Below are 27177 nucleotides of genomic sequence, written 5' to 3'. Positions count from 1 at the left end.
GAGCTAATGTAACTGTCAGCCTTATTTCACCTCCCTCTGTAAGTCAACAGATTCATAGATTCATAGATTGCCCCGATGACCTGTAATAGCTGTAATGATCAAGAGATAGCCTGTTCAGTCAATTACATACATCACTTTAGCCTGGCACCGCTCTACTAATAACTGCTTGTAAATTAAACCACTAACACAATGTCAGAGTAAAAAAGACCACACACAGGGTTCATGTCTAACCACTGGGCCCATTTTCAAAGTTTGAGTTGTCTCATTAGAGACAAGATGCTGAAAATATCGCTCATTTCATGTGGCCGAATGATCTAGACATGCCGAACGCAAGGCTGGAAGAATCAGAGAGTGATGGAGGGAATCCGAGGGCAGAGACGGGCATTTCTGAGTGGAGCACCGGGCTCTTCAGCTGTCTGCTGCCAGCCAGCCGAGTGTTTAAGAGGTATTAGCAGCCCAGCGGGACTCTGACAAAGATGGATGTGGGAGGCTGGTCAGGCTCTGCTGCCATGCGGTGAGAACCATTATAAATACAAGCCAGCGTGAGGCCTGGGCGCGGCAGGCACGCAGCAGCACAGCCATGTCTCCATTAGCAGACACCGTGGATTGGCACCACAGGGTGGGCAGAGATGACCACTAGGACACCCCGTTTTTTAATACTAAGCTCAAAGTCCCAGGGTTTGCTAATATGGCCGTTACGTTACACACAGCAACAAGTCTCTGTTGACATCGTGTGCATATGTGGTTGCAATCCAGTTTCCTACAGCAATGGTGGCAAATGTAATCGCATCAAGAGAATCGTGCTCAGCGGTTACAAAAGTCCTGCATTAAAAACCTCCAGCAGCACCCTCGAGTACAAACAGTGGTGTAACAAACCCATAAAGCCGAGTGGAAAAGAAATAGCAAAGGAAGGAGCAAAAGTCTGTGTGTGGAGGTGGGGGGGGGACTCACATGTAAACTGGGGTGGTAAGTGAGGACGCCATTATCACACAGTGTGACATATTTCTTTTTCCACTCCTTGTTGAGGGATTTGCCACTTCGCTTCAGAAGGATTCCCTGTAAGAGACAAGCCATCACGGTGAGCATATGCTCCTCTCAGAGCAGCGCGGTCGATGATATGAGCCATTATGGATGTTAAATACCATAAAACAGTGCTGTTATTGTTATTACAGATTTGTTATTGCGCTTTCATGGAGAATTTTCTTGGAGGTACACCATAAAGCAAACAAACATCATATTAAATGACAATTATGAAACAGTATGGAAGTAATTACATTAAAAACAGTTTGGCAATTACCTAACAATTGCAATTAATCTCTTTCTGTTATAGCTCGGCGGCTGACAGGTTTAATGAAATGCTGCTTTTGCTTCTGCGCCCTTTTGAACCTACAAAGCTGGACAAGTTCCTCTGCTATAGGGACCATTCAGAAACAGAGACAATCCAATTTGCCAGACCTCCTCCCTGCATTCATGCACATAACATGCTGAACTCTGGAAGACCCCTCAATCCTGGGATTAGAGAGTGTGATCTACCCTCTTCAAAGCCCACTCATCTCTTATTCTATTCAACTTTATCTTCTGGGGCCTTTTAAGGCCTCACAAGGTTTCCTTATCTGTTTAGTAAATCCACTAGTAAACAATAGAGTTCCACTGCTGGAGGTGACCAAAGGCTGCTGAGTGCAAGGGCCAGGAGGCTCTCTCTGAGGTTAAATAGTGAGGAGGGGCCTGCTTAATTAGGGGATTAAGTCGGGGCAATGTTTGTGCTTTTACAGCCCGGCCCTGTGTGTGTGTGTGTGTGTGTGTGTGTGTGTGTGTGTGTGTGTGTGTGTGAGAGAGCTGAAAAAAAGGGGGGTCAAAGGGGTAGTGTTTTGCTAGTAAGGACCATCCTGCAGGCTTTAATCCTGATTAACACATCAGGAAGAGCTGACCCTCGGTGACCTGGGCACCAGGCTGTTTGCCGACAATCATCTTAATCCAGACCCTGATTCATCTGCCACGACCCTCCACCCCCCACAAATGAATCCTGACTGTCCTGACAACTGGGCTGTACGCTGGTGCTCATAACTACAGGCTTCATATCCTATCAACAAATCTGCATCTGAAATAATTGAATTTTACTTTACAGAGTAGAAATAACATTTTTATAATGAAAAAAAGAAAATCCAAATGTAAGCTTTGAAAAATGAGGGAGCAGGCCGGCTCTGTCAGATCCCGTACCACTGGGTACAGCCTGTTGTTTATTAAGATGAAGTATTGCTGAATTACTTGTACTGGAATACATTTAAGAACCCATAAGTTTTCAGACAAGATGAATCAAAAATGAGAACAATATTTTGAAACCATTTAAAGTTTTGATGGAAAATGAGGACAGGGAAAACACAGGCCATTAAATTAGAATTTAAACTATATATATTTTTTAATATTCAAAAGCCACTGTTAACCCTTTTGTAACTATTCATACTTGAAGAGGATTTTTTGTCCAGGAAGAAACTTGTGTCCTTTTGATCGATTAGTTGCTGACTGCCCGGGCTCTCTCTCAATATGGTCAATAAAAGAACTGTAAACACTTTTTAAACGTGTCTTTAATCATACAAAGTAAATGATGCAGTCAGAGGGCCTCTAGCAACTTTATAATGCATGTTTTACAAGCAAATATGTTCCTCATCTTGTGGCCTTACTGAACCATACACAAATCTATACACGCAATCAGTGTGGAGCTTCAAATTATTCATCAGAGCCGTGAAGCAGATCGATAAAGATGCTAAGGCAATTATGCGAAAATCTACACATGCACACTAATTCTTCTGTTATTTTATGTGAACAGTTGCCCATTACGACTGTGATAAATATCATCATAGATCAGGTCACTTTCAATAACTGGAAGCCTGACATACGATTTAATTGAATTAATCATCGGGGCTCTGTCTCAGACTAGAAAATGGGATAGTGTGACATCACGAGGAGAGGTGCGGAGTCCAGCGCTTCCCCTCGACACTGACGTACACATGAGGGTGCGCGCGCGCACACAAAAGGATGAGTGTGTCAAGCTTGTGCGACACAAGGAAACGGGCCAGTTGTCAGACGCGCTCTCTGTGTCCACACAATTGTGATATCTACACAGAGGAGATAGTGTCTTTCTCTCCTTTTGTCAGATTACCAGGAGGAAAGCTGCAAACTGCCACTGTGGCTGACTGATAGGCCGGCCCTTTGTGACACACCAGGAGAAGGGAAAAAAGTGTGTGTGCTGGTGTGTGGGGGGTGAAGAGCTGCTGACGGCTCCTCAGCAGTGAGTGCATTGTTATCCTCACTCACCATTTTTATAGATAGAAAGTGTGTGTGGTGTGTGTGTGGGGGGGCATGCAATGTGTAATTTGGCCTGATGGTGTGAGGGTGAGGGGTGGGGGCGCGGGGAGTGGTGGTAATTAAGCTCACATTGATACTTTGATCTCCTTGATTGTGCATTTCACTGGCCTGGAGATCAGCTAGTCAGTCCCCCTCCACATGCCTCCCCCACCACCACCACACACACACACACAAAAACACTCCATCCGTCCCTCCACATCTGTATCTGAACTGCATCCCTACCCATCCAAAAGAAGGAGTGTTTTTTTTTTTCTTTAGATAAAGCATCGGTTCTGATCTTGCCAAAAGTGGCTGCGATACTCAGGGAAATTGGCTGCGCACTTTAGAAAGGAGGTCCCACTAATGCACGGGCTAAGACTGAAAGAGTTTACACTAAAGATTGCTCTGAGGGGGATTTCGTTTAATCTGTGAAAATCAAACTCCTGATCACCTGTGGACTAATGAGCGTCTGCAGGGAATTACACAGATCTACAAAAACGCAGCCACTTCGCTGAGACCTAAATTACATCTTTGTAGAACAGCCATCATGAAGTATTAAACATTTTTAAAGGTGCTTTTAGCTGTTCTCAAGCTGCTGTTCTCAGACTCATAATTTGAACTCGTATTGCTGAATAAAAAAATAAATAAAAAGCCTTATCCATTACACAAACAACTATCGTTGCCCACGGAGTGATCACCTCATAGCCAACTATTTCTACTTTAAACACAAAGGAACGTTTTTGATTAAGAAAGCATCACCCTGCCATTATTTCAGCTAGACCCAAAGCCTTGGCAATTTTCTCCCACAGGGAACGAGGAGGTCTGGCAAAACATTTTCGAAAGAAAGGACAGTGTCCTCTATCAGCTGCAGGTAAAGATGATAATACAGGAATGCTGACCTATTTTCAAAAGCCCTCATATAATCAGGAGTGATTACTAATGAATGTACCATTTACTCCTCCTTACAGTCGGACCTTTAGAAACGATTTAGAAAACGCTTTATTCGGTGGTTTGCTGCTGTGCATCTGTTCCATTCACTGCAGCGTGTGACTAAAACAAATATAATATAGGGAAACAATAAAGAAACACAGGCACCAAAAAAAAAATCAATAAATAATGACAAGATTTTTTAAAACAAACCAATGGCTCAAAAAAATCAAATAAAATGCCGCCATAAAAAAATGCCTATTGGGACAATATATAGATATGAATGAATGAACTAAATATTAGTTCAGCACAATCAGGTGGAGTCAGTGGTTCAACTACAGGATTATTGCTCACTGGATTGGAGTCATCTACAGCTGACAGACATGTAAAAAAATGAGACTGACCCTAAATAATGTTCTGAGATCCCGTAAATATTTGTTTAGTAGCCACAGTCAAAACAAGATATATCCTTTAAGGAACAGCTGAGGAAAAACACAAAAATCTTTATTATCGACTAACAAGCCTTAAACTGTGACTGGAAAATTGCAGTACACAAAGTTGGATGTTTTTTTAAACGATGGTGCTTTAAATATAATCTATAAATTTATAGTTGCTGCTCAGAAAAATCACACATCAAATATTAATGTTGATTTCTTTTTTTCCTGACAGATCGTGTCATTTGCTGAGAACAAAATGACTCAACAATGGTCAAAGGTAACCAAACTCATCAGTTCTCCAGGGTTTAAAATTTCTGCCTTAGTTTTTTGGAAGTGTACACTTTGATAGGTGTGCGTGTGTGTGTGTGATTTCCATATCATAGTGGTAGTGGTGCCTGCTTGTAAAGCATTTGTTACATTGGGTTGTGCTGCCATCTAGTGGATTTTGTAGCATACGGCTTTTCTCCAAAATCACTGAATATAAAATTACTTTAAACCTCTACTCAGACCAAAGAAGCCATACTTACCACAGGAACTGTGGGAAATGTAGTTAAAAAGGGTTAGTAAGACTGCTTACCTGTTTGATAGGTATGGCCCTTCCACTGCCTATGCTGTCTGTTTTACTGTCAACGCTCTTTGCTTGTTCACTGGCTTTCCGTGACTGCAAGGAAACAAGAAAGTCAGTCAGACACCGAAGCGACGCACAGAGCACGAGATGGGAGCCGTGGGGGTATGAGGAGAATTTGGGTGGGGTCGTGCGTGTTGGGGCGTGTGTGCGTGAGGGCAAGAGACTGGGGGTCAGAGGGTGTTTGGAACATTTGCTGTAAACTAAGCGTTGCAAAATAAAAAATAGTCTCAAAAGAAGCCTCAAATTAACAGACAAGCAGACCAGCAGAACAAACAGCATTAACACCGACGTGCAAGTCAAAAAATGAAAATAAGAAATTTAAAGAAAAATAGAGACCAAACCAAGACCACACTGGACACATCTCAACACAGAGGAGACCAGAGACGACCACACATTGAGTCATGACTCAGCCCTGAAACCCTTTGGTAGATCCTTCCCTCTGTCTGAGACCCAGAGCGGGCCCTTAGTGGACCTGCAGACCACCTGCTGCTGTACCCACTGCAGCATCAGCTGTGCCTTTCACATAGTCAAATAATAAGTGCTTGTATAGCACGATCAAAATGTTAAACGTCATAACAGGTTAGAAAGGAAAGAAAGGAGAGTGGTTATTTTTCTTTCTCTCTTTTTTTCTTTTTTTAAAAAAAAAAAAAAAAAAAAGGCTTTGGTAGTATTTCTTCCTCCAGCCTGCAAAACCTAGAAGGACACAAAATCAATCTGCCAAAGTCAGACAATTTAAGTGTCAGAGAAGTTAAAATACATCAGCATGAAAACTCCCGGGAATGCCTGTGGAGAGGGGGGAAAAACCCAGTGGTACAGCGACTGAAACTTGACATGAAACAGTTTAATCATAACCTTCCCACCCCAACACAAATAAAGAGATGAGGTACAGGTAGGGACAGACATGAGTGTGTATGGTCTCACTCAGAACATGAGAGATGTCCAGTCACCAATGGAAAAGAGGTAGTCTGAGTTCAAGTAAACCAACTCTGGCGTTTATATTTTTTTCCAACATTTTATTTTTTTTTATGATGACTTGTTTAGCTTCTATACAGACACCATACAAAGCAAGTCACAAAGTCACTTCAAAATATTCAACAGATTGAGCCAAACATTGCAGTTCCCACAAAATATAGGATGGACAGTTATTTCATATATTCCTTATATGTATGTACTTTTTATAGAGTACCATTGTAAATAAAATACAATACAAGATATACAGCAGTCTATATTTTTGTCAATCCATTCATGATAGAAAAGCGATTATGCAAGAGTTCATAATCTCTGTACCAAACCTAAACCGAGGAAAATGAAAAGAAATTAAAAAATAAATTAAAATTGAATCTGCAAAAAAAAAAAAAAAAAAAAAAAAAACCCAACCCAATAAATTAAAAATAAATAAAAGGAAAATAACTGTTAAGTTTAACTACATTCATACAAGTCGGTGCAACCCAGTTTCATTTGTTTTTCGTATATTATGCCTCTGTATTACCTCAACACCCTGACGATCTACACTAGTTTTTATGAAGGCCTTCATAAAATTTACCCCAAACTGCTTTAATCTAAAATACCTCTGCGCTAATACCTTTAGATCACATTTTCAACATCCATTCAGCACTTCAAAACGTCCTGGAAAAGGAGAGCGAGTCAAATAAAAACAGACCAAATGAATCGAGGAAAATCTAAAAGGAAAAAAAGAACAACAACAAACAAACAAAAAAAGAACAACAACTTGGCACCTCTAGTCCTTGAGTCCTCATTTATGGCAAAAGGCAGCGTGATGTCATGTAAGGAAAAGGTTGTGTCCTTTAGGTGGCTGGGTAACAGTTCCAAAAGTGACTCGACTGTACAGCATGTTTTTTGTTTTTTTGTGTGGCGTGTCTGAATGAGAGCACGGGGGAGTGAGTAGAGGGTGGGGCAGGGCAAAAAAGGGGGTGGATGGGGCATTTCCACAAGAGTCCCTACAGTTTGTCTCATGCTGTGATATTAGACCGTCTACTCTGAGTGCACTCAAACACTTGAGTGGACTCGACTTTAGGTTGCATTTGACGCAAAGTCCTACGTTTTCCACACGTTCTACGCATTACCCGAAATGCAATAGGGCACTGAGGGTAAAGCAGCAACAAGCTGAAAGTCCTCAACCAATAATCTCCTCTCTATCAGGACTGGCAAAGCAGGGGGACTCTTTTTTTTTTTTCTTTCTTTTTTTAACCATCATGCTCTTCTAATTCGGAAGGAGTTGGAAAGCCCTTTTTGTTGAAGAAAGGTTGGAAACAGAAGCACAAATCTGCAAATATTAAAAAACAGTGTCAAATGAATATTGTTTGTGTTGTTGTTGGAGTTTTGTTTCACACGAGAAACAAGTTCAGGGACTGAAATACAGAATGGAGAAACACTGAATGGCGGACATTAATAAATGGGTCGAATGAATGATGGAATTAAGTATAAAAATGCTGTAATATTCATTTATATTCCTCAATAGTGTGCTTTTCAACACAAAAAGGGGACAGACAACCTGAAGACCTCAGGAAACCACAGACAGACTACAAAACACATTGTTTAGTTATTGACTATGGAAGCACTAGGAAAGAATAACGTGTACTGTGCTGACACCTAGTGGCCAATGACAGTTATGGTGGAAACTGGCTTGAAATGATTGTGGTTTGGTGATTTGTGAGGGTGGTGAAAAGACGGAGTGATAAGATCTTCTGATGTAAAGCTTTGAGTTTTATTTACTTACTTTAAAAAAAAATCTAAATGTATTAATGCAAAGCACTGATCTATTTCAAGGGGCTTTTTCTTTTTACGTAAACCATATCTGGTATATTTGGAGCAGCATTATCTAAGTAAACTGCACAATGCAAAGGATTTTTCTTCATTTTTAAGAGTCCCAATGCCAGTGCCATGATTGTTACATGTGTTACTATTATCTCAGATTTATAACAGGACCGGACCTCGTATGTAGTGACTAAAGAGAGTCTATTGTTGATCTGCCAGAGCTCGTCTACCGATGACATTAAGGCATTTTTCTGGAGAGCTTCTCTTGAGGCCTTCTGAGATTTGCTTTACAATCTACTCACCTACTTTCGAGATTGTGCCTGGCAACCTGCGATCTACCAGCAGAACTTTTTGTGAACTTGTAACACAGATACCAATTTCTTTTTTAAGACGTGCAAAGCTAGGAAAGGAACATCCTCGGCATTGTTGTGTTGATGAAATATTTTCTCTTTCTGCTGTTTTTCGTAAAATGGCAAGGAGGTTTTTGCAAAGCAAGTCTTCCTCTCCTGAGCCCATTGCTCTCTTCGAGTGTCACTGAAGAAATGTCGACATCGCCCCGTCAACTTTCCGTCCCTTCCTCCTCCTCCTCTCCTCCCTCCCCCTCCCTCCTCCCTCCCTCGGCTCGCTGCTCCTCAGAAGGTCATGAGCTGAAACTCCCGCTCGGCTTGCCACTCTGGCACCCACACTGGGTAGGTGGCGTGCTTCGGCATCTCCATGACGCGGACTGGGAGAGGCTCATTTCTCTGGTGGACATGGTTAGTCACTACCTAGCGGGGGGGAAGGGAGACAACAAGGGGAGCTAGCACACAGCCTGTACTGCTCGGTGGCCACAAAACCTGCGGCTCCCCAGCAGCTGGGGCAACAAGATGAAGGCGGTAGGACAAATAGAGGAGGGGAAGGGATAGATCGGGGAGGGTTAGAGAAGGAGTTGGTTAGAAAGAGAGGAGAGAGGAAATAGGAATGAGATGGGAAACAGGTGACAGCAAGAGGTGAGAGGGAGGTAGATTGGTGAAAGAAAGGGGATATGACTGGGAGGGAGAGGGAAAGGGGTAATCTCACATAGCCTGATCTGTCTCATAAAGCTCAAAAAGTTCTGCAGAGAAAAAATTGAAAACTTGGATACAAAGATGGCATGTGAATGAGACACTGGTTTCGCAGGGGAATTTGTTTTTCCCCAACCAGGGAACTTTAGAGAATTGTTTGTACTGATTTTAAAGCTTGCTGATTTGTACTTTTTTTGCAGACCTCCCTGAGCTTAAGGAGGCCCAGGTCCGGCTAAGCGAGTTTAGGATAGGCTTAGCAGCAAAGAAGAAGGCTGGGAAGAGAAAAGGGGGAGAAGGGGAACAGGCTGGGTAGAAAAACATGGCAGAGGCTACAAGTAAAAGACAAGCTTAGGACAGCTAAGGAAATTAGAGTGGTTAGTGCACACATACGCTATCGGTTAGGGCAAAGGGCAAATGTGACAGGACATGGGGTAAAGAGCAGGCAGACAGGGGTGTCGGGATACTGGTGTGGTAGTTAATCTTAGCGATCGAAATCAAATGTAAAATGGGGACTCAGCAAGTTGATTAGTGGCCAGTTAGAGCACTTTCTGTCTGAAGCAGGGGTGCTAAGGGTGCCAGCATGCATTATTAGCAGCGTGTAAACGGGCCACAGGTTGGCTGGGATTTTAAAGTTTAGCTTGATCGGGGCAGGAGAAGTGGCATTGGCGGTTTTGTCGCTGCCGTCTCTCCCCCAAAAGGGAAGTCACTGCAAAGAAAGGATCTAGCAAAAATAAGAGGGGTAGGGGGAGGGAGGTCAAAGATTTAGACAGCGCAGAGGGCCCAGTTTGTTATGGGTGAGATGAGGAACTTAATTCATGTGCACTCACTACATCCAATTAGAAAAGAAAAAGGACATGAAAAGAGTTAATGTTTTTCTTCCACAGTGTTTATCTTTGATATTTGCTTTAAGGTTTCATTTTATTTCTTTATTTTTTTTTCTTTTTTGGTGCATTTCAGGGATTTAATGAGATTTATTTTGTCTTTTTCTCCTTTGCCCATTGTGCTGTGTGAACAAGACACTGTCTTTGCCTGCATCGGAGGCAGGAGAGGTGGCTTTTTTATGCATTTTGAGCTACCTGTCTCCCTCTGGTGGAAAAAGTGCGCTCGGCAACATGCCTCCTAGTAGTGTGAGTGGGTGTTGCTTTGCATCAGCTGTCGCATACTTACTGTGAAAATGTTGGAGCGGCGCTTTGACTGCTTGCGGATGGGCGTGGGCGTGTTGGAGGCAGCGATGGTCTCAATGCGCATCTCCCGCTGACTTATGCTGGGGGTGGAGGGAACGGAGGAGGAGTAGTCGCTGAATGCACCCCCACCATTGGCCGCCTGGGGAGCGAGAGGGATTAACACGAACCGACAGAATCAGAGGAAAAGCGGGAGGAAAGAAGAGGAGAGAGGATAGTAAAAAGAAAAAAGGAAAAGAAAAAACAACAACAGGGGAGACAGAACCAGGTCAATTTAGGAAAAATATGATGTGGACAAAATTACCCACTCACTAACAATACAACCAATCACCATGAGAAGAATTACATAAACTGGAGATTTTTTACATATTCACGTGGAGGATTTAAGTGTGGGCTGTGAATATCTGGATCTTACCTGGTTAATGTGAACAGAGGGGATCGATGCAGCGGGGACTGATGAGTGGCTGGGAGAGTTCGGGAGTGATTTGCATGGACCAATAGAGAGCTGCTGCTTTTTCCTCATGGCCACAACCTTCTGGGCAACTGGAGGCAAACACACAGCAAGATACGGTCAACTAGTCCGGTCAGCCAACCTTGGGAGAGTTTTTAGGGATTTAGTGGGTTACACTGTGAGAATGTGAAACCCAGGATCACGTGTGATGATGCAGAGTAGCTCGGTTGCTGAGCAACAGTGGGAAACCTCAACGAATTCCTAGACAGAGAATTCCCGTTCTTCAACTTCAGGTTTAACAGGTGGTCTCTGCGACAGTCCAGAATAAATATGCCATTTAAGCCAAAAAATATAATGTTCATGGGAGTAAAAACAGAAATAAAATGAATTTTTATTATGTTTAACATTTATGGAGTTTAGGTTTTAGTAAAATACTTTAAGTTTTAGGGACATAACAGAACCAAAAGCCTCTTTCTGGACCCATAGCGCTCCCTTTTGAGCTTTTGTGTCAGCTGTTTCTGAAGCAAAAGTTTTTGTTTTAGTTCAATGGTTTTAGTTCAGATGTCTGTTATGGTCACTGAACAAAACTGAGTGCCTTCGAGGGAATGCGTCGGCTGATAGGTTGGTTACAATATTTACAACCAATCAGCACACGTCAGCGGCATCCTTGTGTTTTACAGACAAAAACTGACAAATAAACCTGACTGTTTTTATTTCGATTCAGACATCAAATCAAACACAAAAATATTATATTTATTAAAATTGAAGAACACTTTGGGGTTTTAGCTCAGTTCACTCACTATGAATCTCCTGAGACTCGAGCTCTTGTCTGAGATGCTTTTTTAAATTTCTCCCAGTTATTTAAGTAGTTGGACCTGATAAGTACAAAAACCAACTTCCTCTTTGAACAGGAAGCTGTTACTTCATTATAGATCCTCTTGTTATTAAACAAACAAAAAAAAAAAGAGTATGTCCTCATATTGGCACAATGGGTATCTTTTACAGCATAACACAATAAAGTCATTGCTCAACAAAGTGCGAAAGTAAAAGGTGCAGAAAAGACTAGATCTAATCTCCCCATATGAGTGCACGGGGTCTAAAAGAGATTGAGGAGTGCCCAAATAGACTGTCCAAAACAGTACAATAAGATTAACAGGAATTGGCTCTGGCAAGCTACCAGTCTTAGACATGACTGTAAGAATGTGTTTCAGGTATAAACCAGCTACAGAATTATAAAAAGTTAGAGAAACAGTTTCACTTTGGGATATGCTAGTAGCAGACATAATTTTCTATTTTAATTATAGTAAATAGCAGATTGATGCATTTACTTGCATAGCTTTCTTTCAAAAGCTATTAAAGGTCGCATGTATGTAAAATTCTCCACTCTTTCTTGACAGCATTAGAGCAAGAGATAGAAGAAAAACTACATCAGGCATCTCACCTTGTGACTGCTGTAGATTTGGACTACAGCATCACAACATTCAGTCTTAATGCAATTCAAATGCCAAAAAAAAGTCTTTGTAGAGTAAAAGCAATGAAAGAAAACTAGCACTCCCAACTACGCACATTATCTAGACCTCCTCGGGCCATTTGTTTTCCAGGCAGGTAATAAGGAACATACTGCTTATGCATGTCTCCTGGGACAATAAGGTTACCAAGAAAAGTAATCATACAAAATGACTTGCTTTAATTTTTTTTTGTCATTCATGGAGCTCTATAGTGTGATGTTAGCCAAATGGAACTATTGTGTCACAGCCTGATTGGCTATGCTGGTGGTGGCGTAAACCGTTCATTTGCTGCACACGCGACTGGGTGGAGCGCGAGACGTCGAAGGAGGGAGGTGATGTTCGGGGCTGCGTGACGTGAATTAGCATTGAGGGAAGGGGAGATGATCTGAAGTCGTGCTGACAGCTGGGACCATAACACCCGGCTGCCTGCTGCAGCATGGCAAATACAGAAAGAGGGTGCGAGTGATACTGGGCGACTTCTCCAGACAGCCAGCGCTCCCTTCATCTCTTTTAATTATTTCAAATTGAGCTTCAGGAAGCAATTAAGGCAGGGGGGGGAAGACAACGTCCCTGCGCATCAACAGTCAGTTAAATGCAAAGTGAACACAGCGTTACATATTCAGATGTTTTCTGAAGGGATGACAGCCTTTCAAAAGAGCTGCCGCCCGAGGGGAAAATGTGCCAGAGTTGAAGCAGCCGAGTTTCCAAATAACAGTTTCATGACTTCAATTATGGATTCAGGGAAAAACTCAAGAGTTTCCAGAAAGTTGAAAAAGAGACAATATACAAGATGGTGCTTTTCCGCCATTTATGCCGAACTGAATGAAGTCCACATTTACATGCGAGCCTTGATCATGAATCTAACTTCCACAATGACTAATTGCAGTACTGACAATCATATGTTACTGAATGTGAAATATTATAGTACTTTGCATGTAGCCTGAGGTAAAGAGAAACAGAGAAACAACTGTCATTATGGAAATTTCAACACAAATTCTTCTCGTCTTTACAAAGTTACACGGGAAAGCAAGGAAAATGTTGATCCAAGTTTATTGAGTTGATCCAACATTTTCCCATGTGAGGGAGCGGCATCACACCGTGGAGGCTGTGCATCAGGGGGAAACTGGCTGACATTGGCAGACTGGCAGCTGGACCTTCCAGGCTATAAAAATGTGCTTATTCCCTCAAACCTCCTGTTCCCTTCATTTTTTTTTTTTTTGCACCTTTCAGCACCTCCACAGCAAACAGGACACTAATAACTAACACTAATAAGGCCGACTTGTGAGTTTCAGCTTTATTAAGTTACATTGGTTTTGAGAAAAACTCTTCTGTGAATGCCCTCCCTGCCAGTTTGAGCCAGTTCCAGAGGGTGTAATATAAGGGTTACACTAATTACTAGGCTCGTAGTTTTGCAAATACAAGTTATACCAAATTGGACCGTGTTTCCTAAAATTGGAAGGAGGTGACAAGATTGCATATCTTAGTCGGATTCACACAAAATCCGGTATTTGAAAAACTGCAATTTAAATGTTTCTTCAAGAAACTGTCAAGAAATCCTAAGTGGAAGTCTGAATGTGGAATTGAAATGAGGCTAATTTAAATGTTTTGCCTGCAATGGAACCTGAGAATAAGGCAATTTAGATGAAGGTCATTACAAACAGCAAAAATGTAAAATGCCTATCCAAAGTTTGCAACATTCCTAAGCATATATCCTTACATTTGAAGAACTAGTTTATTCTAAAATTAGCAAATGCTGACAAGTGTTTGCTCTTTCGACTGACTGAAGCGTTGCAGGATAAACAACCTACTAAGTATATCGAACTAAAAGTGGGCTGTAAAATAAAACGTCATTACATTCAAGCTACACTTTACACCTTCCTGTTTAACCTATCTGCACTTTTAAAACACCCCCTCTCACCGTCCTGGAAGACTCTCTCCACATTCAGGCCGTAGGTGGAGCAGGTCTCGTAGTACGTGCAGCGCTTCAGGTCATTTGACAACTTTCTGGCCCGTGAGTCATCAATCACTCTGGGGTTGGCAGCACTGATTGCATCTAGCAGAAGAGAGCAATAAAAAAAAAAAAGATGTGGATCAAACATTTAATTCCATAAATGAAGCTGGCAATACCCAGTGTCAACAGCTTTCACCAAAAACCCCCACAGAGAAGTCCCGAATATATACTCAGAATCTGAAAGACGCCTACATATTTCCATATTTCCAAAACTGATGGGTACTGATGTGCAACAGCGTGCTTTGCTGGTGTGTTTTAATGATCTGTGGACAGCAACAGAGGTCCGTTTTGCACAAAAACAAATCGGCACTCAAACCACAAAAACTGTTTTGGTCTTTTCCTGACTTTTGTTGACATTAAGATATAAATTCAATATACCTCACTTATTAAAGAATAGCATATAACAGCTATAGTTTCATTATGTAAGAGGCAATAAAGAACATTTGTATATACATATCAGATGCAGGGCAAGCACCTTGTGTTCCAACGAGAACCATGGGGACCTCTGCTGTGTTCCTGTAGCTGGAAAGGCGCAAGAAGTAATTGTAGACCGTCTGGAAACTGATCTCATCCTCCAGGCTGAAAACAAAAACCACTGCATCCACCCAGGCAGCAAACTGAGGGCAGAGCAGAGGTAATGTGTTAAAGAAAAAAGCTACCACAAGAACATTTGCACAAATGAACGTTTGCATTATTATCGCTGATGCACTGACCACAAAAATATACTATTTTTATTTTATTTTAAAAGGGATAATGGGAGACAGGGATGGAAACCATTATTTGTTTTAGCTTTTATGAATACATTTTACCTTATAATAGGTTGCAGCACTTTTACTGTTATTGTACTTCATGTATATCTACACAAGGGGGCAGTGTAGCAACAATCTTAGGACACTGAAACATGTTTTTAGGCAAGATACCAGACCAAGGTGAACAGACTGAATGAATAATGATTACTACTGAATGCGTATCTGCTTTCTTTATCCCCACAGCTACCATAATACAGGAAAATGTGTATTTTCTGTGTCATCTCTATATATATCAGAATTTCTGGTTAGTTTATGATCCAACAGGGAGCAGAGCGAATCAATCTGATTCAACATCCACAGCAGGAAATACGCTAAGCTGACTCCACAGTCCTAGTAACGGTGACAATCAAGTGACAAACTATTCTCCTGTAATGCCCTCTTCTTTATTCAGCTTTTACGTTTGCCCAGACCCCCACAGGGACTGAATGGCAAATCGAGCTTCCAAACCACAACTGTGCTCAGCCTCCTGCGAGTGGGAACATAATGGAGGCCTTTAATTATGCCAGTAATTATACAGGCAGCTGACAACTGAGCTGCACTCATTTCTATTCCCTAATCTCGCCGAGCGTAATGCAAGCGTAAATCGGAGCTTTGCCAAGCCAGGCATCACTAGCCACTAAAACAACTGCAGGGTAAATACACCGGAAACACTGAACCCTGTGAATGAAGCCACAAGCAAGTTTGTCTATATTCTCCGGGGCTGGTGGTTTTGATACTTGGGCCTTTAATTGAATCCGATTATTACATTTGAATCTTTTTAAATCCCTCATCAAATCTATGTAAGCTTAGCAACAGAAAATATTAATAACATTGCAGTTAGAAGAAAGACTCACGTGAGAGAGTTTATTTACTTTAAGGGTGCAAAGTAACTGAGTACATATTACTCAGTGTATAAAAAGATGTTGTGACTAGCCAACTTGGGGCCAATAAGTATAACCTGTGAACATAAAAAGTCAATTAATTTGTTTCTGATCACCAGGCAAATGGGTCCTGTTTCATATAAAGCCTTCTACCTGCTAAATGTGCCCCTGTGTGTTTGTTGCTAACACTGCTCAACTGTTGTTTAGTGCTGGGGTGTTTAGTATACACTGGGCTTATCACAGATTCTGCTTAAAACAGCTGCCTGCTGCAGCTGGAAACCATGCTGGTGAGAATGGGAAGAGTGAATCCTAATGTCTAAGAAGTGGGCAATAGAACCAACGTTAAATCTGTGAGTTTGTAATTATGGGTGACCACAAAGCATGTATTAACTTTGTAACGCCAAGTGTATCACATCTGACACGTGTTTTTTAGACCTTTACATCAGTGTGATTTTTTTCTAACCCTAACCCCTTTTATATGTTGTTATTGGTTTAAGACAGGAGTGTCAAACAGAAATCTGGGGGCCAGAATCAGCCCGGTGAACACTTCAATCCCGTCCATTAGATGACTTTTGGAAGATGTTAAGTACATATGAAGTACAAATGTTAAGGAGGACATAAAGTTTGGACTTTTTATTATTCTGTTGTATTATTATTATTTAAAAATTAGTTAGATGGGTTAGCCAGAAGTTGGCCATCTCTGTGTGCAAATGTGGCATATCAGGGCACTTTAAGAAAGTCATCAAATTTCAAGCTAAAAAAAATGGCCTTTATGGTATTTTTACTGCTGTCAAATGGAAAAAAAACATAAATAAGGGTTAACTTTACTTTTTTTCTTATCTCACTAAAATTTAAGGAATCTATATTTGTTCTTTGTCCATGTCATCAAACACTATGTTTCAAGCTTGTGTTGCTAGAAGCCCGACTTTGTACAGTAAGGAGTGTGACGACCCCTGCCCCTTGTTTTCCCAACCCTTCCTCCATGTGTTCGAGAGCTTACGGCCGCTAGGCGACAAAAAGGTACCGTAGATGTCGTCACATTCCTCTGTGACCTCATGAGGAAGTCATCAGTTCAGATAAGTTTATAAGTAAAGCTCCGCCAGCTTTGAATGAGTCAAGCTCTTTGGACGTGTTCATTGGCCGGACATTACGTCATGAAACAGCAGTTTTTCAGTTACAAAAACAGGTGTCCCATGAGTGCCAATTAGCCAATCACTGACATGGGCTGTAGTCAAGCTTTGTGCCACAACAGCGATATTAAATTTAAACGGCCAGTGCATGTTTGTTGTTGGCACCCCTGAGGCACAGCAGTTAAACGAAGGAACAGGCTAAACTCACGGTTTATGCAGCTGTATAACAGTGTGGTGCCATTAGCATGCATCAAGGTGGACTTGAAATTAGGTTACATTCATGGGGTGGGAGGGGGGGGGGGGCACGTTAGTCTCTCATGATTGGTTATGGGAAACTGAATCCTCCCATCTATGGAAATCGGTCTGAGTAGAGCCTTGTAGGAGTGAAGGTGGAAACAGGGTGTAACAAGGAGATTTGTCAGATATCATGCTTTGCTGACACAAACAGTGCCAGTGATCACAGGCACTCCCATAATTAAGTGGATTTACTTATTCTACTTCAAGTATAAATAATAAAGTAGCATGACAATGTTCTTCTTACTTCTCTACTACATTTCTAACATCGTGCTTTACAAAGGAAAGCATTTTGATCATGATGATTGTTTGCCAGTGGTGCTATTTTCCTTTTGCAAATGTACTCTTGGGGAAAGCTGGGGAAACCTGCAGTCAGCTAAGACTGAAGAAGTCACGCGGATGAGCGATGAAATGTTTCTCCCACCGAAAATGCTACGTCCAGATGAACAGAATAAACTTTTTGGGGTTTCCTTACCTGGATGATTGATCAAGACATTGATGCTTCAGCTTCATAGTTTCTTAGACTGGATAAAGTATATAAATTGGAGACAGCCAATGTCACAAAGTCCTGCAGTAGCTCAAAATTGGGCCCTCCGTTGTTCACAAATAATCGAAGATAAGATTTTGATGGCTGCACTGTCATAACACGTGTCACAACATCACATTTTCTCCTAAAAATTAACCATAACTCTTCAGATTTCACATACTAATAAGATAATTAGGCGTTGTTTCTTTGACCACAAAAATCATCTCGACTTGGCTTTTGCATCGATCCGTTGTTGCTTTTGTTAGAACACCCACAGAGTGCTGTCTGCTCCAAACAGTCCTGTAGAGAAGTAATGGTCTGTCTCTAAGCAGGCTCTGTCAGCTTGACAGTTTCTACCCAGCAGCTTTTGATTAAAGAGACCTTTTTAAGGATCCTACCTGCAATTCTGGAGGCCCCCCTTCATCTCTGATCAGAAGTAAGTAGCTCTGTCCATCCACCACAATTTCTTTCTTGAAACGTCCACCTAAAGGAAGAGATGTTTATTCCAAGAGTTTACTCCACAGCCAGTCAATTAATCAAAGTGTAAATTGTCTGTTAGAACGTAAACCAACCACCAGGGGGTTGTCAAAAAAAAGGAAAGACAGCAGACACATTTCACACCCACTGATAATTTAAAAAAGAAGAAGAAGAAGAAAGCAATTGAAATGTATGGCTCTTAAAAGTTTGTTGATATGCATCTGAATTTAAGTGCAGCTTCTCAATTTAGACCTGCTGAACACGGTGTTGCCTGGATCACATGCTGACAGGAAACCAGGTCTCTCTGGAGCCAATTATGTGGGCGAGAAATTGCCATTTAGCGTGTCAAATGCACAGCTGCTGAGGGAACCAGTTCAGCGCCACTATCACTGCACTTCCATGAGTCACGAAAAGGCCCGACTTTTGCTTCACAAACACTCTCCGGCTAATTGTAATAAATGATATCTTAAGACAAATAGACTTCATTTTAGAAAAGATGATAAAAGGATGGAAAGGAAGCAATGGGAGATAAACATCAGAATCCAGTAAATGTGTCGTGACTCCGAAACTGTTCTGCTTTAAGTCACATCCCAGAAAAATTGGTGGAAAGTTAAGAACGTAGCATCCATACTGCCTTGAGTTTCTCTCCCCTTTTCTTCATTTCTTTTGTAGCCCAAATAGATTTTCCTTGCCGTTAGCAAAGCTGGCTGCAGATAAAGACTACACCAATGGGAGAACCACGCTGTAAATTAGATTTTGCATATCATTTGAATGGTTCTCGATCCTGTGGAGATTAAAAACATTGAAATGAGAAAGTTGTGAGGCTAGAGATGTCCCTGGGAGTGAAAACGATGTCTCATGAATACAAAATAATATGCCAAAAGCCGTTTCAAAAACTGAATAAGGCACACATTTAAAAAGGTCTACGAATGATCGTGAAATGTATCCCCCCCCCGAAAAAAAAGGAAAATTATGTTGAAGGCAGCAGATGTGTGCACTCCTGGAACGACTGAGTAAGAACAGGTTGGAAATCGTGTTGTTAAACTAGCCCACAGAACTAAAGATCACACATCAGAGGAGCTGTAAGTGGGCGGGGCCCCAGATTTTTTCTTTTTAATAGTCGGACACTATTCCTGTGTCAGCGTGCAGTACATATGCACTTGAGCCACACTTCCACGCTTTTAAGTCGATTTTAGCCCGCTCTGCAAATCGGGGATTCTCCCAGCCTTTTGCACGGGCTCTCAAAGCCTGCTGGATGCTGGTTGCATAACATGCAGAGAGAGAGAGATTCATAAACCACCAGTCAGCTTTTTATTTATTTATATTTTTCTACTGAAGTCAAAGCGCTTTGCAGATTCCGACAAAGCACTGAGAAACTATGCATCTGTATGTGTGAATGCTGATTGCATCAGAGCAAACCAAAGATTTATCAGAGAAAAGGGTTTGCATGGAAGCTGGCAACATGTTCGTACTCCAGAACGGATTATGGAGGAGACTCTCAGAAACCAGTATCTGTAATGAAAGCATACGGCTCTGGAGAAAACATGGATGGAAATTCAGAGCAAACATCTCAGTTACATAATCATCCAGAATGTCGTCGTCTCTATTTAGAGCCTGAATAAGCCAATGCTGTGAATAAATGAGGCAGACTACCTCACTCTCTCTTCCTGGCATGATGAAGACTAATTATGAATAATGTGAATTTGTGCTCAACGTCTCATAAAGGAGAAAAAAAAACAGGCGAGTGATAACGTTGCACACACAGCCTACAGAGAGACGGTGAGTTGGTAGGCATGGTTAACACGCAGTAAGCATACTGCTTACACGGAGGCTTAGACCTTGACACAGAGCCACAATCCAACGGAGCTCCATCCGGCGTTGCCATAGTAACACACCCCAGTACCTTTTTTCAGATATCATAGCAAAAGACCAGGAACAAAACAGTGAAGAAACAGCCACGGATGAACCTTCCCTCTGCTGGGTGAAGCTTCTCTGCAATGTTAATAGTCAGTCTGGAGTGAAGCCAGTGTTGAAGCGCAAGAAACAATGAGGTGCCCGGTGTTCGCCAGACAGGTACGTTGTATCAGAGCAACGATGTGAAGGGACACGGACATATATGAGCCGATACATTTCCCTGATTAAAGCAACAAGGGTCGATCTGGGTTTTTTTTCCTCCCCCAGCATTTCAGCCATTGATTTCTCAAGGACTAATTAAGCTATGAGGATTTTTTTCCTTCTCCCATGGTGCAGCAAAATGCCAGAAACTAATTATGCGCTTCATGTCTCATCCTCACTATAATTACACTAAAATGAAACACTGCAAACCCCTCAAAGATCATCAGTTAACTCTGGGTTTGCCAACATCTTGCTGGAATTTGTAGAGGACGCAGTCTTCAGGCCAGAGGGGGGCATTCTTGGTTTGTGTGTGTGTGTGTGTGTGTGGTGTGTGTATATATATTATATATATATATATATATAGGTATAGTATAGGTACATTACATAGAATAAAGCGATTCGCTTGTGTATGTCATATGCAAGTGCTTTTAAATGTGTAAAAAGCACCTGAGTGTGACAAAAACCTTCATTTACAGTGCCACTTTTACTTGCATGTTTTAGTAATGAGCTTCAAATTACTAGAAATTTTACATTTTGTCATTTTCCCTCCATTTTCAGTGAAGGGAGAAATAGAACTGAGCCAGTTATCAATCTCGCCATTTGGAAGCTTAACAAAATCCAAAACAAAACAGTTTAATGGAAGTTAATTATAAAAATACGCACAGAAGCGGCAAAAAAAAAAAAAAACCAGTGCTGTTCTTCATTATTTAAATATCCTATTACACTCTTCCAAATATGGTCACCCAACCGTCCCATCCTAACAGAAAGCTGACAAAACCAGCTTTTCACACATCGTCAACAATGTAATACATATGACAGGCTGCGGCAGCTGAGGCGCTGAGGTCAAAAGAGCCACGGTAAACATGCTGCATTTAATCTGCAATGCTCTGATCTTTGTGCTGGGCATCATGTTTGTAATCCACCTCCTGACCCACGCTTTCTTCAGCAGGCTCTTACCTTCAGGCGATTCCTCTTGCACATATGTCCCTGTCAAATATCGATGAACCAAGGCAGACTTCCCGCTGGACAGGTTTCCCACAATCCCCTGCAAGTCCAAGAGCAAAAAGCTATGAGATGATGTACAGGTTCAAGTGACCTGACAGAGAAAAAGAAAAAAAATCCTACCACAAAGGCACTGAAATTGCATAAACCGTGCTGTTTTGAGTTTTATTTTTTTATATTTTCTTTCCAAAAAACTAAAGCTTCAACCTCAATCATAAAGGCTTTGCAAGTTTTCAGCCCAGTGTGTGCAAATTGTGTGTGGCAAAAAGGAAAACACTGCATCAAGGTCAATAATATCAGAAATAAAACCATCTCCACATCTTATTTAATTCCTAATCTTTAGTTATGCTGCTAAGTCTTAAATCCTAGCTGTATGAGTCACTGAAGTTTTAGAGATTATTCTTTCTACAGAGACATACCATCAGAACTCAACTGAAAAATCAAAGACTGACGTTCTGGGCATTTTTATTGTGCATATATTTCAATGTGTGTGCATTTAAGAAGATAAGTAAAAAAGAAGAAGTGCTGCATTTAAGGCATCTTTGAAAAGACTAACTCTTTTTATTTTTACCAGTATGCAAGTTTCTTATTCAAAAAATGAAAAATGTAGTTTTGTGGGTGTGATTTTTCTATTATTATTTTTTTTACTCTTAAAATTGGTCAAGGTGTAATTATTTGAAAAAGTGATGAAACTTTCACACTAAACCTAAAGGTGACTCCATTTTTTTTAGCTTCTCTGCTAAGTAGATTTTTATTACACACTGGCCTGAAGTGAAAACAAGTGTTGGCTAGGTGGAAGAAAATCAAATTAAAAACTTTAGAAGGCAGTAGGCAGTAAAAGAAACTCCATATGGTTTGTGTTCAAGGGGGTAAAGGTCCCTTTCGTAGGACAAGTGAGTTTGAAATATTGTCCAAGTGCCTCTGATTTACACCCGACTTTGGTTGTAGTCTGTCCTGTTCTACCTCTCCCTGCCGTCTAGACCAGACCAAACTGCAGTGCCTTCGGGGTGATGCATGGCTGAGGGTGGGCTGACGATGCCAGCATGTCTGGGAAGAACAAAGACTGCAACATGCCTCATCTCCTCCCTCTCCAGCTCCTCCTCTACCCACCATCGCCCTCTCCTTCCACAGATCATTAGTGGGTGTTAAAGCAGGTATGGTTCTAATTATAGGGACGTTTGAGGCACAAGAGAAAAGGAGTGTTCAAGGTCTTTTCCTAGTCTAGCTTCTTTATAACTGAAGTATGTATATCATGAGGTACCCAGAAGAATAAGCTATGAATAAATTCAAAGTTAGCAAAAAGTTGTGGTGCTGTAAAAGCTGTGAGTCAAAAAAAAGGCTTTGAATGTGCCACAGAACCAGCATTCTCCTGCTGTTTAACTGCTGGGCTTTGTGGCCCGCTGGTATACAGGATTCATGATCTCGAAATGCTGTATCAGCATTATGCTACTACAGAACCTTCACTCTTCTTTGTAGACGTTTAGCTCTGATGTGAGATGATCAAAAGATGACAATAAAACAGGATTAAACCACAGTCAAGTCACCAGCACGAAATCAACAGTACCAGAGTACAGCTCACTGTTGCGGCAGAAAAAAAAATTAGAGGTTTTCTCACATGGTTTTAATCGTTTTAATTCATCTACAGGAATTGTTTTGACCCCTATTACTGTGGTATCAAAGAGGAAGAAAGCAAAACCTGCTTTTTTTCCCCCCCTATCGTTTTTAAAAGCTTCTGAGAGTTGTAACCAACTTCCTTTCAGCACGACCTTGTCGCTGCACGGTAACTCTGTGAAAGTTTTGAAAAGAATGATTACTATTTTTGCGACACTTAATTTAGTCTTACCGGGTCCATTTAACAAACCCCCGCATGGAAGCTGCCAATTAACACCTTAGAAACATAAAAAGCAACAGACGCATTTAAAAGTGTTTGAAGCCAATAAAGGAAGTTTGTCTTTGTGCTCGCTGTGAATCCCCCCATTGAAGTTTCCCCTTCTTCGAGGTGCCACAACAATGAATTCACCTAACACTGAAAATATCATATCCACTGGGAGAACGGCAGAGCGGAGCCTTTCAAGGCTGCTAGTCTTTATGTGGGGAAGGCATTAAATCATGTGAGGATGTTAGTAGTGCATTTGGCAGAGGTTGTGCGTGTGCTTCACTGGCGGGTGGGAGCGGACCCAGGATGTGTCACCGGCCTAGCCCAAAACTGTCACTCATCCTGTGTCCTGCTGCAAAACCACCCTGTATCGCCATGCCAACGCATCTCATTAAAAATCACCCACTATGTGCCAGGGAAAAAGTCCAGCCAATTTCTCAAATGTTCCCTCTCATGTGAAATGCAAAACTAGTATTACATGGCGAGAACATGCTTTCCCACTGACATTTAAATCTGTTAGTAAGATGAAACCTCTGAGGGCAAATTAACACCAGGATTGTCAAAAACAACAAAAAAAAGTTACTCACCACTTTCAGCTCCGGCACTGATCGACTCAATGTCCATTCCTGGCTGTTGACAAAAGAGTCTAAAAAGAAAAAGACAAATGAAGACGTAAATGACAAAAGCAAAAAGTACTAAGCGATAATATGCGTTCTGTTCTATTTGACCCCCAGCTATAATATGGCACCGACAGCTTTTGCTAGCGGCTGAATTTAAAGAGTCTGCAATAAGTTTTATGCTGAATGCTCCACCAGTCACATCAAGCATTTCGACTTACACAGCAGTCAATTACAGTAAAACATTTTTAAAGGAATTGTGGGGTTGTTGCCCTTTTTTAAAAAAAGATTTCCTGCACACATGTTAACCAGAACCACTGAATCAAAGTTTTATGGCAGATAGATAGAGCCAACTTTAGTGAAAAAGTTGTGTAGTTATGAATATATAGCCATTCGGCCTGTCGTGTTCTAATGTTTGTCCTTTTATTTTTACCTTTTTCCTATTTTCCCTCATTGTTCTTTTATCTTTCTTTAATTTCCCCCCTTCTTCTCTTTACCACTTCAACCCCTCCCTGCTTGTCAGCTTTGGCATTGCTAAATTACACATATCCTATGTGAATAATAATACAAATATATGAATTATTAAAACATTATTTATAGAGTTTAGGCAAACCAAATCTGTATGGCAAACAGTGCATTCAGATCATAATTATGATAATAAATGCTGTTGGACAAGACAGGTAAAAAAAAAAAAAAAAAATTTAAAAAAGTAGAATTTTTAAATAAGTAAAAAGAAAAAGATACAGTCATGCTGTGCTCTTGACTGGTGACCAATAGGACAGCCTCACATATGTCTGATTATGCATGTGCAACATGTGCACAGCAGCACAGGCTAATAGTTGCTCACAGCCATTACTGAGCTCTGAGGAAGACACAAAGTTGGGAGAAGTAAACCATGGAGGAACCGCCATGAAATGTTAAACCTAATGAGACACTTAAATCACCCTCACCCAGCTGAACATGGACATTTTAAAGAGGCTAATAAAGGAAGAGTGGCTAAAGCTAAAGCTATCCAGAGCTCAGTATCTACAGACTCGGTATGAGAAAGGGCTCAAAGCAGGAACAAAAGAAAAAAAATTGTTTAGCCAAGTAAAAAAAAAAAAAAAAAAAGAGCAAAGGTTCCACGTGCTGCTATCTGATGAAGTTATAAACATAATTATTATATTATTTATGTTACTTGCATTTGTGTTGATATATAAATCTGATAAACCTGCTTTTGTTTGGTAGGGTAAAATATGTCAAGTAAAGGCAAATGTATAGAAACCCATTTTAGCTAATTATCTGTAGCTTTATTCTCAGTTCTTTCAGTGAGAGTCTATCATGTCCAGTTTGTGGGAAATTAAGAAACGTAATAATTTATTTTAGTGTAAAAATATCCCACATAGAAAAAAAAGTTGATTTTTTTGTATAAGCTGTCCCTTACAGAGCTTAGAAAACTGGAATAAGCAAAAATAAAATTAAATAAATAACTAAATGAATAAATCAGTAGATAAATAAATAAATAAGAAATAAAAATCAGCCAAGAAAATTACAATCAGTGCATCTCATATCTCTGTGATAATAATTTGCATAAAGTAGGATTTTTTTTATAATCCTCCAGAAACATATCTGCATATGAATGAGCTGAATTCGAACCTTCTGGTGATTTCTAGTGCTGGAAGCTTTCTGATTTCAGTCTATAGTCCGCTCCTAGTTCAAATTCAATCGACCAATCAAATCCAAGCAGGCCTTAGCTGCATGCAGGTCCCCTCAAAAGTGGAACCCCGTTTACTGAAATGCAATCTTAAATTCATCAGCTAACATCTGAAGACGAATTAACTTTTTAAAAAGTTTATCTCCATTTGTAAACATCACAAAATACCTTGGACCAGGTATCTGCTGGTTACAACGGATACCTGGAAAAACTGTTCCCTGCATTCAGAGTATAAGGAATCTTAAGGTGCCAGTTTTTCAGGCTTAGTTCAATGATAGAAGCACTTTGATTAAAGCAACTTAAACCAAAAACTAACGGCGATATTAGATGAAGCCCCAAGAGCCACTACCCTGCTTGTCAGCTAATGTCAGCTGGCTCCAGCCCCCAGATTCTGATTTGAATAAGTGGTTAAGAAAATGCATGGATGGATGGATCGATCCCCACGATTTTCAATCTGTCCGACTCTTCTGTTTCCTCTAGATTTGTTTATTTGTACACAACACAAGTGTGAAGAAGTAGTTAATGCAGTCTGTGAAGGCCATTTCAATGTACAGCCCAATCTTAGGAAGGGATTTTGCTAATCTGTTTTAAAAGGCAGTTATTATCAGGCTTGATTCAGCATGGTAGGTTTACCAGTGACATTTGGAGACATTGACTAGATAATAGAGCTCTGAAAAAGGGCAGAACACTATAAAGGACAATGTGAACCCTCAGAACTAAAAAAACAAATGACAGCTCCACAAGCTGTGCCCATTTCCCACAGAGATGGAGTACAGCTATGTGTCATAACATCTATTAGAACAAAGACCACCTTCCTGTTTTGGATCAAGGCTTTCTTGCCATCTGAACCTCCCAAATAAGATACCATCTCTAATACAGGAGCCTACATGCCGCCTTGCACAGGTAACCCCCTCCACATCTCTAAACCATAACAATTAAACTACTCGTACACCATCATTACACAGCTATGGCGGTTTTTCTTTTTGCTGCAGGCGATGCCAATATGAAAAGACACAAAGCATAAACAGTAAGGACCCCAGTGTCATTATAGGACATGTTTCAGGGTTTTTTTTCCAAAATATGCTAAAAGCATAAATGACTCATAGACGGGGAGACATGAGCCAAAAATTCCCCTTGACTTGTCCATTAAAAAAAGCCCCACAAAAACAAAAATCAGTTAAAATCTTGACTTTTTCTCCAATCCATTTACAAAGAGCGTCACTCTGCTGTGGATGTCTCACTTGTTGTGGGAGAGGAGAGTGCATCCCGAACACAGGGGCCTTTCACCAACCATTGTTTGGAGCAGAGGAGTCTTTAAACAGCACGCCTCCAGTTAAGCCCTCTCAGTGTGGGTTTGACATGTCAGAACATGAGCGGAGACATCCAAACTGCCTCAGTTTTTAAGTGCAGGAAACTCAATGCAGGTCACGGCTCTCTGAGGCGATCTCCGATAAGGCTGCCGCCCCATTTTATTA

The 27177-nt window shown here is 41.0% G+C and overlaps 1 protein-coding gene across 3 annotated transcripts in view; it reads right to left on the bottom strand.

Annotated features, from left to right (window-relative positions):
• Window positions 1-27177, bottom strand: part of agap3 (ArfGAP with GTPase domain, ankyrin repeat and PH domain 3) — a 118422-nt gene that overhangs the window by 40310 nt on the left and 50935 nt on the right. For all 3 annotated transcript variants that reach the window (XM_005912600.3, XM_042219741.1, XM_005912599.3), the window contains exons 2-10: window positions 23980-24038; window positions 21472-21559; window positions 18321-18406; window positions 14779-14920; window positions 14211-14345; window positions 10749-10876; window positions 10320-10475; window positions 5284-5367; window positions 952-1056 (exon numbers count right to left, since the gene is read on the bottom strand). In XM_005912600.3, coding sequence (XP_005912662.1) covers window positions 952-1056; window positions 5284-5367; window positions 10320-10475; window positions 10749-10876; window positions 14211-14345; window positions 14779-14920; window positions 18321-18406; window positions 21472-21559; window positions 23980-24038 — 983 coding nt within the window. The remainder of the gene's footprint in view (window positions 1-951; window positions 1057-5283; window positions 5368-10319; window positions 10476-10748; window positions 10877-14210; window positions 14346-14778; window positions 14921-18320; window positions 18407-21471; window positions 21560-23979; window positions 24039-27177) is intronic.

The sequence above is a fragment of the Haplochromis burtoni genome, unplaced genomic scaffold (assembly GCF_018398535.1).
Source record: "Haplochromis burtoni strain Fernald_Lab_line unplaced genomic scaffold, NCSU_Asbu1 Contig_3, whole genome shotgun sequence".
Classification (NCBI taxonomy): domain Eukaryota; kingdom Metazoa; phylum Chordata; class Actinopteri; order Cichliformes; family Cichlidae; genus Haplochromis; species Haplochromis burtoni.
Note: the sequence above shows the minus strand (reverse complement) of the source record. Positions and strands in the feature narration are given on the sequence as shown.